The sequence below is a fragment of the Canis aureus genome, chromosome 32 (genome assembly GCF_053574225.1).
Source record: "Canis aureus isolate CA01 chromosome 32, VMU_Caureus_v.1.0, whole genome shotgun sequence".
Taxonomy (NCBI): domain Eukaryota; kingdom Metazoa; phylum Chordata; class Mammalia; order Carnivora; family Canidae; genus Canis; species Canis aureus.
The window spans coordinates 16,713,889-16,726,496 of NC_135642.1; the positions used below are offsets into that span (position 1 = coordinate 16,713,889).

The 12,608-nt window shown below is 43.6% G+C and overlaps 2 protein-coding genes and 1 long non-coding RNA gene across 6 annotated transcripts in view; 2 read left to right on the forward strand and 1 right to left on the reverse strand.

The window, feature by feature from the left end:
* The window catches only part of BLOC1S6 (biogenesis of lysosomal organelles complex 1 subunit 6), a 118,549-nt gene extending 111,032 nt beyond the window's left edge, over nt 1–7,517 (forward strand). For 3 of the 4 annotated variants that reach the window (XR_013370162.1, XR_013370161.1, XR_013370163.1), the window contains one exon: nt 7,378–7,517. Coding sequence is in view for 1 of the 4 variants with exons in the window: in XM_077880969.1 (XP_077737095.1) it covers nt 7,378–7,382 (5 nt within the window). In the remaining 3 variants the exon portion in view is untranslated. The remainder of the gene's footprint in view (nt 1–7,377) is intronic. The other variant, XM_077880969.1, reaches the window with a different exon arrangement.
* LOC144303156 (uncharacterized) overlaps nt 1–12,608 on the reverse strand; it is a 16,253-nt gene continuing 3,645 nt past the window's right edge. The window contains exon 2 of the long non-coding RNA XR_013370166.1: nt 1–154. This is a non-coding gene — a long non-coding RNA (uncharacterized LOC144303156). The remainder of the gene's footprint in view (nt 155–12,608) is intronic.
* SQOR (sulfide quinone oxidoreductase) overlaps nt 7,395–12,608 on the forward strand; it is a 27,200-nt gene continuing 21,986 nt past the window's right edge. Inside the window, exons 1-2 of the mRNA XM_077880962.1 lie at nt 7,395–7,628; nt 10,745–10,915. Coding sequence (XP_077737088.1) covers nt 7,395–7,628; nt 10,745–10,915 — 405 coding nt within the window. The remainder of the gene's footprint in view (nt 7,629–10,744; nt 10,916–12,608) is intronic.

Here is a 12,608-nt window from a genome sequence, read left to right on the forward strand (position 1 = left end):
TATAGGTACCAGAGGCGGATTTATCTAGAAGTAAATGAAGTTTAAGCTCAGGGCCAGGATCTTGTAGAGGTCCTCATGGGTGCAGGGAGTTCCAGGAGGGCAGGAGCAGCCAGATTGCAACCAGGAAGTATTTCTTGTATTTCTGATAAATTGCCTAAAAGAGAAATCAGATGAAACAGTCCTGAGTCACCAAGAATCTCAGACATTTATTGTAATTTCTTTCTTTATGCATGCTAATATTAACTATTGTATTTATTTTTGTCTTTGTGACTTCAGTCTCTAAGTTGTATAGACTTTGATGACCATAAAACCAGAATCTCTCCTTGCCTAGAGTCTTGGCTCTCTGGGAGATGGTATGTGGGGCTACGTGGAGTTGCAGGACCCTTTTGCCCTGCCTAGCCCAGCCCGGCAGAGTCTGTCCCAAGATCTGGAGCTGGGTAAAAGCCCTTCTCCGAATTGCTAGCTCTTGCTAATGCCTGCATTGCTACTCCAGGGGGCATTCAGAAAAAGTTGCTGTTCACATTAAGGACTCATTGTGGCTCTAGCCCTGCCTCTGACTCATTGTGTGACCTTTGGAAGATCCCCTTGCCTCTCTGAGCCTCAGCTTGCCCGTTTGTAAAGTGGTACCAATACCTCCAGGGAGGGCTCGGGGTGAGCCCTGTGAGTTGCACAGCTCTCCGTGCACATGGGAGGGAAGTATGATTATAATTGTGTTGCTTTTCCTTGTACCTCTATTATCTTGCTATTACTTGAAATATGCCCACAGCTTACCATTTCAGTGACAAAAGAGCAAAGTTACTGCCCACTCTGACACACTGGTTTTTGATTTTTGTTTTTTGCTGTTTCATTCTTTTTTTTTTTTTTTTTGTGGAAACTTTTCAGTTTATACAAAAATATACTACCATGGGGAATGCCCTCATATATTCATAGTTGGCTTCAAATTATTATCAACTCATGGTCACTCTTGTGTCTTCTAAGCTCCAACCTACTCCACCTCCTGTAATATTTTCAAGCAAATTCCAAATCATTTCAATTGTAAGAATCTCAGTATGTATGTCTAAAAGATAGAGGCTCTTCAAAAATGACATCACCCCTCCCCAAGAAACGTCATTTTTTTTTTCAACTTGTAGATTTCCTCTATGCCCACTCCACAGGGGGCAGGAGTTATTTTAAATTTGAATGTCAATAAAATTCAACCAGTAGCATTTCCCTTCAATTATCTCTTAGGTCTAATAGCACTGTTAGAACTCGGTTGAGGAATCAGTTTGAATTAAACCCTGCTGCTTAAATTAGTGATGTAACCTTAGGAAAGTTCTTTAACCTTATACTAAACCTCAATTTTCTCATCTGTAAAATGGGGATACCAACATCCCTTTTACAAAGCAATTGTAAGAAGTCTCTGAGAGAGAGTAAGTAAAGTATAACTAGTAAACACTCAGTAAATGTAGCTGTTCTCAATGATCACAGTTTCTCCCTACTTTTTCCTATCAAATCCTGTCTTCTGGAAGTAATTTGGTTGAGAAGTAACTGAGGATCACTAGAGGGCTGATTTAAGTAAATAAGCCTAGAAAGCCCAAGGGGGAGGAGCCTGTGGAGGAAGAGGAGTCTTTCAGGAGTCTCACCACCTGGGCACTAGGTGAAAGCCCCACCTGTGCTGTGTGCACAAGGCTCCCTTGTGTCTCAAAACTGGGACCCCAGGGATTCAGACCATCAGGACAAAGCAGCTCAGAGTAAGCTTGGCCCAAGGAAGCCAGAGTGGGAGGAACAGAGTGGGTGGCCAGATCTGGAGGCTGTTCATTATCTATTTTTCACCTTGATTTTGGAAGTGTTCTACAAAGCTGATAAGTTAAAAGTTGGCTTTGTGGTTATTGAAACCCGAAGCAAGGAGGGCCCTGCCTGGTGTAGGCTTGAGGTAAAACAATTGTGAACCATACAGAGACCCACTGTTTCCCAAGAGCGAAAGTAGCTGAAATGTTAACTATAAGTCTTGCTGGCCTGATGGGTCTTTCATTAAGAATGCTCTGAATAATCCTTACACAGAGGCCAGCTCTGTTTGAACTCAGCCAAGTGTCCTAGCTGACACCCAGTGAGTGGCATGTCACATGGCATATGATTAGGGAGACTTTGACACAGGTGATCTGCACTGCCTCTGCAGGAAGGGCCAGCTGTGGAAAGGGTGGAATCCCAAAGACTTGTCTGGACCAGGGCCTGGAGCCAGTGACCAGTGATGGAAGTAAGAGATGCCCAGGTTACGGTCTCGTCTTTGTCAGCTTGGATTTTACTTTGCCAGTTAGACTACAGATATAGCAAAGCATTTATTTTGATCCCCTGCAGGAGGCACTCAACTGATTTAGGATTAACTGAAGAATTTTTAATCTGGTTTAGAATCATGAATTGATTTAATTATAAAATGTATTGCATGCACTTGTTAAATGAAAGTTAAATTTTATTGATTTTTTAAAAATGTGTCTGTTTCACCTTGTAAGAATGTAGAGATAAAGGGCTGTGGTCTTCTGTATCATTGGTAGTTAATTCTTTTTTTCCTTAGGGGTGCGGGGGGCGGAGAGAGAGAGAAGGAATTTTAAGCAGGCTTCATGCCTAGCACAGAGCCTGACATGGGGCTCAATTTCATGACCCTGAGATCATGACCTGAGCCAAAATCAAGAGTCAGACGCTTAACCTATTGAGCCACTCAGGCGCTCCTCATTGGTAGTTAATTCCTATTTCTTAACCTAATAAGTAAATATGTTTTAGGTTATCTTCTTGAGAGACTAAGAAATCATCTTAGATTTATGCTTAGTCATTTGATTGACAGAAATACTCTTGTTTCTTTTAGGTTGACTTCAGGGTCAAATTTAGCCTTTCTTTTCTGTTTGCCTTCTGGTTAAGGTTGTGTGATTGTTGCTTCCTTTGAATTTTTTTTTTTTTTTGGTTGTTTCTGTAGACTTGGTTTAGGTCAATATCAGAAATGTTTTAAAAGATTTTATTTATGTATTCATGAGAGACACACAGAGAGAGGCAGAGACATGGGCAGAGGGAGAATAGGCTCCCTGTGGAGACCCCGGTGGGACTCCCATCTTGGGATGCCAGGATCACGCCCTGAGCCGAAGACAGGTGCTCAACCACTGAGCCACCCAGGTGCCTCCAATATCAGAAATTCTTATTGGTGCCTGAGTAATGTTTTCAGACACCAAATGTACGGTTTTTCCAATGTCAATTCTCTGACACCCAGTGGGTGTCCAACAATTAAATTCTGGCATTAACCCAGAGTTAAATCAGACCCCACAGCTTAAGGGCTCAGCCCCACAAGACTGCCCCCACTTCAGATGTCATCTGTAAATAGGGTTCCAGGGGACCCACACTTTTACCTGGCTGACTACATATTTGTGGGTCTTCATGATCCCCCCTTAGGTTTGATAATTTACTAGAATGACACACAGAACTCAGGAAAACACATTACTTATGCTTACTGGTTTATTATAAAGTTTATTATAGCTCAGAAACAGCCAAATTGAAGAGAGCATAGGTGGGTGGTAAAGAGCTTCCATATAGTCACACCCCTCATAGCACTTCCATGTGTCACCAACTCAGAAGCTCTCAGAATCTCTGTCAAAAGTTTTTATTGAATTCAATCCTCAGGACGTTCTGTTTGATGACTGTTCCTAATGAAGCTGATTAAACTATTTGAGAGGACTTTGTGTTTATAAATACCGAATCCAGAAACAGGCTATGAGTAGCTGCTGAAATAGAACAGAACTAGCCTTCTTGGTGAATGAGGGAAATATTTGCATAAATTCTTCTTCTTCTCCTTCTCCTTCTTCATTTATTTGATAGAGCATAAGCAGGGGAGTAGTGGGGTGGGGAGGGGGAGAAGCAGACTTCCTGCTGAGCTTGATCTTGACATGGGTTTGATCTCAGGACCCTGGGATCATGACCCAAGCCAAAGGCAGATGCCCAACCAACTAAGCCACCCAAGTGCCCCTACTTAAAAACAAAACAAAACAAAACAAAACAAAACAAAAAAAAAACCATGGTGTGTTAGGCTGGAAGGGAACTAGGAGTTAAATATCCTTAGATGTAGTGGCTAGAAACCAGAAACCTAGCCAAGCCTCCTTCTAGATTATTACTGTTTAACTCTTTCCAGCAGGTTTAAGATGTAGTGTCAAGACCATGAAAAAATGGTTTTCCTTTTCTGGGAAGTAAAGACTTTTGCTGTGATTCTGTCATTTTTATGGATAATCTGAAAAGGCAGGATGTAATAACTGTTCATCATAAAACATCTTCTTTCCTGGGGCACCTGGGTGGCTCAGTTGGTTAAGCTTCCAATTCTTGATTTCAGCTTAGGTTGTGATTTCAGGGTCTTGGGATCAAGCCCCATGTCAGTCTCCATGCTCACTGGGGAGTCTGCTTGAGATTCTCTCACTCCTTTCCTTCCCCCTTGCCCTACTCGTGTATGTACATGTATGTGCATGCATGCTTCCTCTCTCTCTCAAATAAATAAAGGAATCTTAAAAAAAAAAAAAAACCTTCTTTCCCTACCAAACAGCAATATCCTACTTGATGATTTTCTCCACTCCTCAATCATTGTATTTTTTTTACTTTTAAAGATTTTGTTTATTTATTCATGAGAGACAGAGAGGTAGAGATACAGGCGGAGGGAAAAGCAGGCTCCCTGCTGGGCCCCTGATGTGGGGACCTGATCCCAGGACCCTGGGATCATGATCTGAGCCAAGGCAGACACTCAACCACTGAGCCATCCAGGTGCCCCTTCTCAATCGTTTTTTAAAAAGTGATCAAATTGAGTGATTTTTAAAATGTAAAATCTAGAGTTCATTAAAGAAAACTTGAGAAAAGCACACACAAAGATGAGGAAAAATCAATTATGGTTATATCAAAACATTAACAGTTAGGTGTCAGTACCATAAAAAAATAATTGCCCTTTCCTGGATAATGTGGAAAATATATCTGGATTTTTTAACTTAACATTATCAATAGGCAATGTTTTGTTGTTGATAAAGATCACAGAGATGGGAGAGTACAGTGGTGTAAAGGAGAGGCTCTGGCACCAGTGTCTGGATTCAATTCTTAACTCACTACCTACAGGCTATTTGATCTTGAAGTCGCTTAGCTGTTCCCTGGCTCAATTTTATCATCTGTAAAATGGGGATGATAATGGTGTCCAACTTCCAAATTGAATGTTTATGTAAAGGACTTAAGACATGTTACTTATCAAAATAAAGATTTTATTATTATAACATTAATGTATGTCTGTAGTAGACATTTTATAAAACATAGAAAGGCAGAAGAAATCAAAATCACCCATTATCGGGTATAATTATACTTTACTTAACCTCTCCCCCTGATATTTTGACATTCAAACCTCTATTTCTGCCCCTCCCCACCATGTTAAATTGAATCAGTCCTAAATTAGCATTGGTTAGGGGCACCTGGGTGGCTCAGTGGTTGAGCATCTGTCTTTGGCCGAGAATGTGATCCTGGGGTCCTGGGATAGAGTCCCACATCGGGCTTCTCCTAGGGAGCCTGCTTCTCCCTCTATGTCTCTGCCTCTCTGTGTGTGTGTCTCTCATAAATAAATAAATAAAATCTTTAAAAAATATAAAAAAATAAATTAGTGTTGGTTAAACCAGTCAGAGATCCGAGCCTTCGCTGGCCAGTGTAAGCTTGTGTTTTTTTCTGTAACCAGGATGTAATCAGATCCTATCCACAAACCAGTTAGCTGAGGGGGTCACCATATTAGGAATGAAAATGTGAGAAATATCTTTGTAAAGGGTTTTTTTTTTTTTTTTTTTCTTTAGCAGGAGAGGTTATTCCCTTAGCCTGGAATCCCAGAAATGGAAACACATGGTCAACGAATGAGAAATGTTATTTTCTAGAAGGGTTGACTGATTTTAAACTTGTAGCTACAATTTATGAGCCGGGCCCATTTACTGTGGGTGCCAAATCCTACCCTCCCACCTCCCCTGGCTCCTCAGATCTGAGTTTTTTTCTTTTTCTTTTTTTTTTTTTTTTTCAGATCTGAAATACTGAGGAAGTTGTTGGGAGTGCAAAAACTCTGGAAGAGTTTTTTTTTTTAAAGATTTTATTTATTTATTCATGAGAGACAGGCAGAGGGAGAAGCAGGCTCCACAGGGGAACCCTGATGTGGCACTCGATCCCAGGACCCCAGGATCATGACCTGAGCCGAAGGCAGATGCTCAACCACTGAGCCACCCAGATGCCCCTTCCTCTTTTTCAGTTGGGGGGAAAAAGTCATATAATTAAATTTTTCCTATTAAGAAGTTAGTGACCTAGAAGCGTCACCCAGCTGGGTGCCTGCATTTTAATAAAGGGTTCCTGGAACATTATTGAACCCACGGGACTGAACTTAATGGTGGAATCTGAGGCAGTGAAATACCCAGAGAGGGTGATATATTGAGTCTGGACCCTCAAGTTATGCAAGTAGATGGTATCCAAGGTGTAAGGTCAGTTTTGTGAATGGGGTGAAGCCAGGGCCAGCTTCTGAGAAGCCTTCACGTTGTCACTGCCAAAGCACTAATTGCTCAGCACAGACACACATTTCCCTAAAGGTAAAGTGTGTCTCTGGGAGACACTGAGAAGGGGAGATTGTTTACTGAGTTAGGTATAATAAAAGACCGGTCAGCAGCATGTGCAGATTCTTTACATAAAATATGACTTTATGATACCAGGCAGGGCTCCTTTTATGGCTTTTTTATCATCTAGTTGAAATTACCAAGGGTGTGGAGGGCTTTGGCTTACGTGTAGCTAGTGATTTAATTAAATCGCGTGTCCACAGGCAAGCAGAGCCAGGATTCCTCTGAGTGGGTCCAAGGCCCTAAATACCTTGGTCTAAACTCTGACTTGCAGGTGGTGGGTTTCTTAGGGATGTTTCCATCTCATCTAGGTCTGGGGTGCCAGGAATTGTATAGTTGTTTCTCTGTGGATTCCTATCTTTGATGGACTAAAAAGACGAACGGTTACAGAGTGTACCTGAGAGGAGAATGGGTGGCAGCTGGATAAACCACAGGATGCCCTAGATTCATGGATGGACAAGGATAAGTATGGGCAAATTTTTAGAGAGCTTAACAGGTGAGGCCTACCTAGTTCAAACAAAGTCCCAGGTGTCCTGAAAGAAGGAGGAAGAGAGGAATGAATGGAAAGCTTAGCCGATTGTTAATGATCACTAGAGTGTTCCCAGGAGACTTTTGACCACAGCCAGGTGGAAAGATGGTCTTAAGAGCAGATGATGGGAGCCAGCTAGAGCTGGTCAGACGCCAGCCTCCCCTTCCTCTCTGAAAGAAATTGCTTTGGTCCCATGGCGGTCCCTACTTGCTCATAGCCTTGTCTGTTCCTTTCTAGCCTGATCCAGCCTGAAGATGACCCCCCTGGCCACTGCTGTGTCTGGCCCTCGAGCCCGGCTCTTTGCCTGCTTCCTCAGGCTGGGCACTCAGCAGGCTAGCCCACTTCAGCTGCACACGGGTGCCAGCCTTGCAGCCAAGAACCACTATGAGGTGCTGGTGCTTGGTGGGGGCAGTGGTGGGATCACCATGGCTGCCCGCATGAAGAGGAGAGTGGGTGCCGACAACGTGGCTGTTGTGGAGCCTAGTGAGGTAAGTGCCCCCCTTTGGAGCATGCGTGTCAGGGGTAGGGTGTGGATGGCTGTCAGGCGCTGTGCTGTCAAGTTTCCAGGTGAGTGCTTCTCCTGGGCACAAAAAGGATGGAAGATGAGGAAAGGGAGCAGCAGCAAAAGAGAGAGAGGGGACATATCTAGGCTTTTTTTTTAATTAAAGATTTTATTTATTTATTCATGAGAGACACAGAGAGGCAGAGACACAGGCAGAGGGTGAAGCATGCTCCCCAGAGGAGCCTGATGGGGGACTTGATCCTAGGACCCTGGGATCATGCCCTGAGCTGAAGGCAGATGCTCAACCACTGAGCCACCCAGGTGCCCCCAGATCTAGGCTTTTATGTTCTTCTCTGTATTCATTTCTTAGGGCTGCCATAACAAATGATCACAGACTGCGTGGCCGAAAACAATAGATTTATTGTTTCACAGCTCTGGAGGCTAGAAGCCCAGAATCAAGATGGTAGCAGGGTCATCTCCCTCTGAAGGCCGTGGAGGGGAGACGGAATCTGTCCCATGCCTCTCTTCTAGCTTCTGGGGGTTGTGGACAATCTTTGGTGTTCCTTGGCTTGTAGCTGGCGGCACTCCAACCTCTGCCTCTGTCTTCACATGGCCCTCTCTCTGGTGTCTCTAATGTCTTCTTATTTATTTGTTTGATAGAGAGAAAGTGAGAGAGCACGAGTGGGGTAGCGCAGAGGGAGAAGCAGACTCCCTGCTGAGCAGGAAGCCCAACACGAGGCTCTTTCCTGGGACTCCAGGATCATGACTTGAGCAGAAGGCAGATGCTTAACTGACTGAGTCACCTAGATGCCTCTTCATATTACCTTTCTTTAAGGACATCAGTCATTGGATTTAGGGTCTACGCTAATCCAGCATAACCTCATCTTAACTTGATTACATCTGTGAAGACCCTATTGCAAATAAGATCACATTCACAGGTACTGGGGTGAGGACTTCAACATATCTTTTGGGGAGAGAAAGTTCAACCCACAAAGGCCTCCCAAATCCAACCTCAAGTCCAGAGGAAAATCAATGGCCATTGTATTTTCCATCCTCTGTTCTAGTCTGGAGAATGGGTGATGAGGTGAGAGGCAGGGAGGCCTTTGGGAAAGGTGCTAGTGGGTTTGAGAAATTCAAGTGTAAGGGATTTCAAACAGATTATAAAGCAGAAAAAGGTAGAGGTACCAGGAAGGAATCTGGGAAGTGTTCGTAAGGCACTATTTTATGCAAAACATTTTAAGATGATCCAGTAGCTTCAGAAAAAATATTCCAGGGACACGTGGGTGGTTCAGTGGTTAAGCACTTGCCTTCGGCTCTGGACGTGATCCCTGGGTCCTGGGATCGAGTCCTGCATCAGGCTCCCCACAGGGATCCCACTTCTCCCTCTACCTGTGTCTCTGCCTCTCTCTCTGCATCTCTCATGAATGAGTAAAATCTTTAAAAAAAGAAAAAATGTTCCAGACTTTTGGTGGTTTGACTACTTTTCCTAAGGAACTAGGTGTGTACCAGTTGGGAGCTGTGTCTGTGGAGGGAAGCAAAACAGATCCAGTGCCTGTTTGGTGGGGAGGGTGGGTCAAGAAAAGCATATTCCTTTTCGAGAAGTCTCCCTGGTCCCCTATGAGGCTGCCTGGGGCTTAGTCTTAGACTGGTGTGCTGTGATCTGAGAGTAGAGTAGAGGATGCATTCTCCATCATTTTCCTACTTAGAGTGACTAAGGTCAACATTTTATTACTTTTTAAAGATTTTATTTATTTAATTTAGGGAGAGAGCACAAACAAGGGGAGGGGCAGAAGCAGAGGGAGAAGCAGACTCCTCACTGAGCAGAGAGCCCTACCCGTGGTTCCACCCCAGGACCCTGGGATCAGACCGCTTAACCAACTGAGCTACCCAGGTGCCTCAGAGTCAGCATTTTAAATGGCACTGGTCTGAGAGCTCTGTGGGGGCTATGGTGTATTGTAGGTACCCCATGGGCAGTTCTCCCACTCGGGCTACTCTTTTTCACGAGAAGGGCTCTTCTGAGGCACTGGGCACAATTAGGGAGGCCGAAGTCCTGGCTGTCCCTCCCCGTGAGGAAGTGCAGGACAGAAGTCATTCAAAGGTGGTGTCAGGTTACTTGGTACTTTGCTTCCTGTGTCTAGGTTAGTGATTGGTGGAGCTGATGCTTGTTTGTAGTCTAAAAAAGAATCTGAGCTTGAATTTTTTTTCCTTTTTCTGTTCAAGATGGACTTGAAATCAATGAGTTCTCACCACCGGAGACCTCTGCCTCCCTCATTTTTGATCACATCCATTATTGACTGTAGGGAGATTGCAAAGCCATTTTTTTGGTATCCTCTTTAACTTCTCTGCGGCTGGCAATTCTGTCCAGCCAGTTTGAGGCATTTTGGCAGTGTTGAGGGTTCTTGATCCCCTAGGCCACTCCATGAGGGTTTTGGGATTCCCAGAGGCCATTAGACCAGTTCGCCCTTTGCCCAAGAGTCTAGAATGTTCAAAATTAACTTAGATCAAGAGAGGGCCGTCTGAAGCAAGAGAATTTTAGGAAATAGTGGAAATTTGGCATTATGGGGTAGGATCTGGCACCTATTGGCTTCGGGTGGAAAACCTCTGAGAAAGGAGATGAGAGGGTACTAGGGCTGATAGGGAATGTCTGCAGTGGGCTTAGGAAACACAGTTGGAAGTTCAAGAAGTTTTGAGGCTCTTCAAAATAGGTTGTAAACTTTCCAGACTTACAGCAGTCTCCAGGTGCTTCTAAGGAACCATATTTAAGCTGCTCAGCTTAATTTTTCTTTGTGCACATAAATGTATCCATTGTGTGTGTGTGTGTTTAACATGTTAAGCATCCAATCAACTTTGAGCAATAAATAATAAAGTCACGGAAGATAGTTAATTGCTTTTTTCCCCCTTGTGTTAGGTGTCTACCCTTCAGAGCTTAACACAATGGGAGACACCAATAGGTGGGGATGGGGGAGACTAATCTCAGGCTTTTTTATGTGATGCTCCTTGGGTTGGGAGCGTGTAATTGAGAGTCTAGCTTGTGTACCTTTAACCATGACCCTTTTGATCAGTCTCACGTTGAAACGAATCTTCAAATACTTTGTTTCTCAGAGACATTTCTACCAGCCAATCTGGACGCTGGTGGGTGCTGGTGCCAAGCAGTTATCCTCATCTGGCCGTCCCACTGCGAGTGTGATACCGTCTGGTGTAGAATGGATCAAAGCTAGAGTGGTTGAGCTGAATCCAGACAAGAACTGCATCCACACAGACACTGGCAAGGAGGTAAGCGTTGGAGTCCTTTGGTGTTAGCAGGCAACGAGTGTTAATGAAAATAAATAGAGCAGAGTAATTGGAATTGGGGCATATGGGGAGAGGGACTGAATTTAAAATGGGTTGGTATTTACACGTCTCAGGGTCAAAGAGTTCTCTGACAACAAGCAGTTGGTCGCTCTCCATTTTTTTAGACGGGTTCTATGAAAGTTCTGGCTCTCCTGAGTCAGAATCCACCTTTTCATAGGCTCTTTTGTATTCTTCCTTGGGCCCTCAGGGTGTTTTTGGCCTCAATGCCTGTCTTGTTCCTTGTTTTGTCCTGTTGTGTGGCCAAGAATATCTTTTCTGTGGAGGAACCCTGCAGCTATTTGAAGATGGCTCTTATCAGCCGTGTAAATCTATTCTTGATGTAGATTTGGGCTGTAGCTCCACTTTCCTCAGAACTTTCTCCTGTTTCAAGGTCGCTAGTCCCCTTGCTGATCTGCTGATCTCTCCACCCTGCTTGGGACCTCATTTGGCTTGATAGCGCCTTCATGAAAGAGGCTGCCTGAAAGAGTAAGCAGCTTAACAGAACAGCCCAGAATAGACTGAGACTGTTCTCTCCCACAACTGGATATGGCCTGAGTTAGCATTTGCCTTTTTAGCAACTGTTATCAGCACAACTGCTGATTCATGCTGGGCTTGAGGTCAGTTCAAACTTTTGGGTCTTCTTTTCTTTTTTTTTTTTTTTTTTATTTATTTTATTTTATTTTATTTTTTTTTGGGTCTTCTTTTCATATGGCTGATTCAATGTCAAGTCAGGCTTTCTCCATCCATATGTAATACATGGATATATGTAGATTAGGATATATATATATTTTTAATATATGTACATAAAATACCTAAAAATTATTTCTCCCCTGTTAATGGATTTACTTTTTTCCAGCATCTCCATGAGAGCAGACAAAATTAAATGGAAGATTGTTCTCAGTTGACAAGATTGAGCTTTGGGGCTTATTTCCTTTGCCAGTCTACTGTTCCTGGGGCCGGGACACCTGTCTCTGACAATATACATCACCTGTTTGGTACAACAGTGCCTGCCTCCTTGATTAGATCCCTTCTTATTACATGTATAGTCTAGAGCCCTCTGTGGTTGTGTTCATGCACATCTCAAGAATCATAAACTTGTCTCATCTCTTGAAATGAGAGGCACCAGTAGGTGTTCTCAGTTCTGAGTCCTGAGGCTCAGACTCTTAGGAAAGTTGCAAGTGTCCTGTTTTAGGGCTGGGGAAGAAGTTGGTGTAAACTGGCAGGACTTTCTTCTAAGATTTCATTAAGCAAAAGTGTGCTATAGCCAGATATCAGAAATCTACATATAACATGGGAGAGGTCATCTTGTTGGTTTTGGTTCATTTTCCCAGCTGGCCTGGATCTTGTGGATTTATTTATTTATTTTAAAAAAGATTTTATTTATTTATTTATTTGAGAGAGTGAGAGAGATAGTGAAAGAGCATGAGCAGGGGTGGGGGAGAGGGAGAATAGGGAGTCTTCCCTGCTGAGCAGGGAGCCTGACACAGGGCTCAATCCCGGACCCTGAGATTATGACCTGAGCTGAATGCAGATGCTTAGCTGACTGGGCCACCCACATGCCCTGATCTTGTGGATTTATGATTCTGTCATCCAATTGGCATTTTTTTCCCCTGGTCATTATCCATGATGGCTTCAT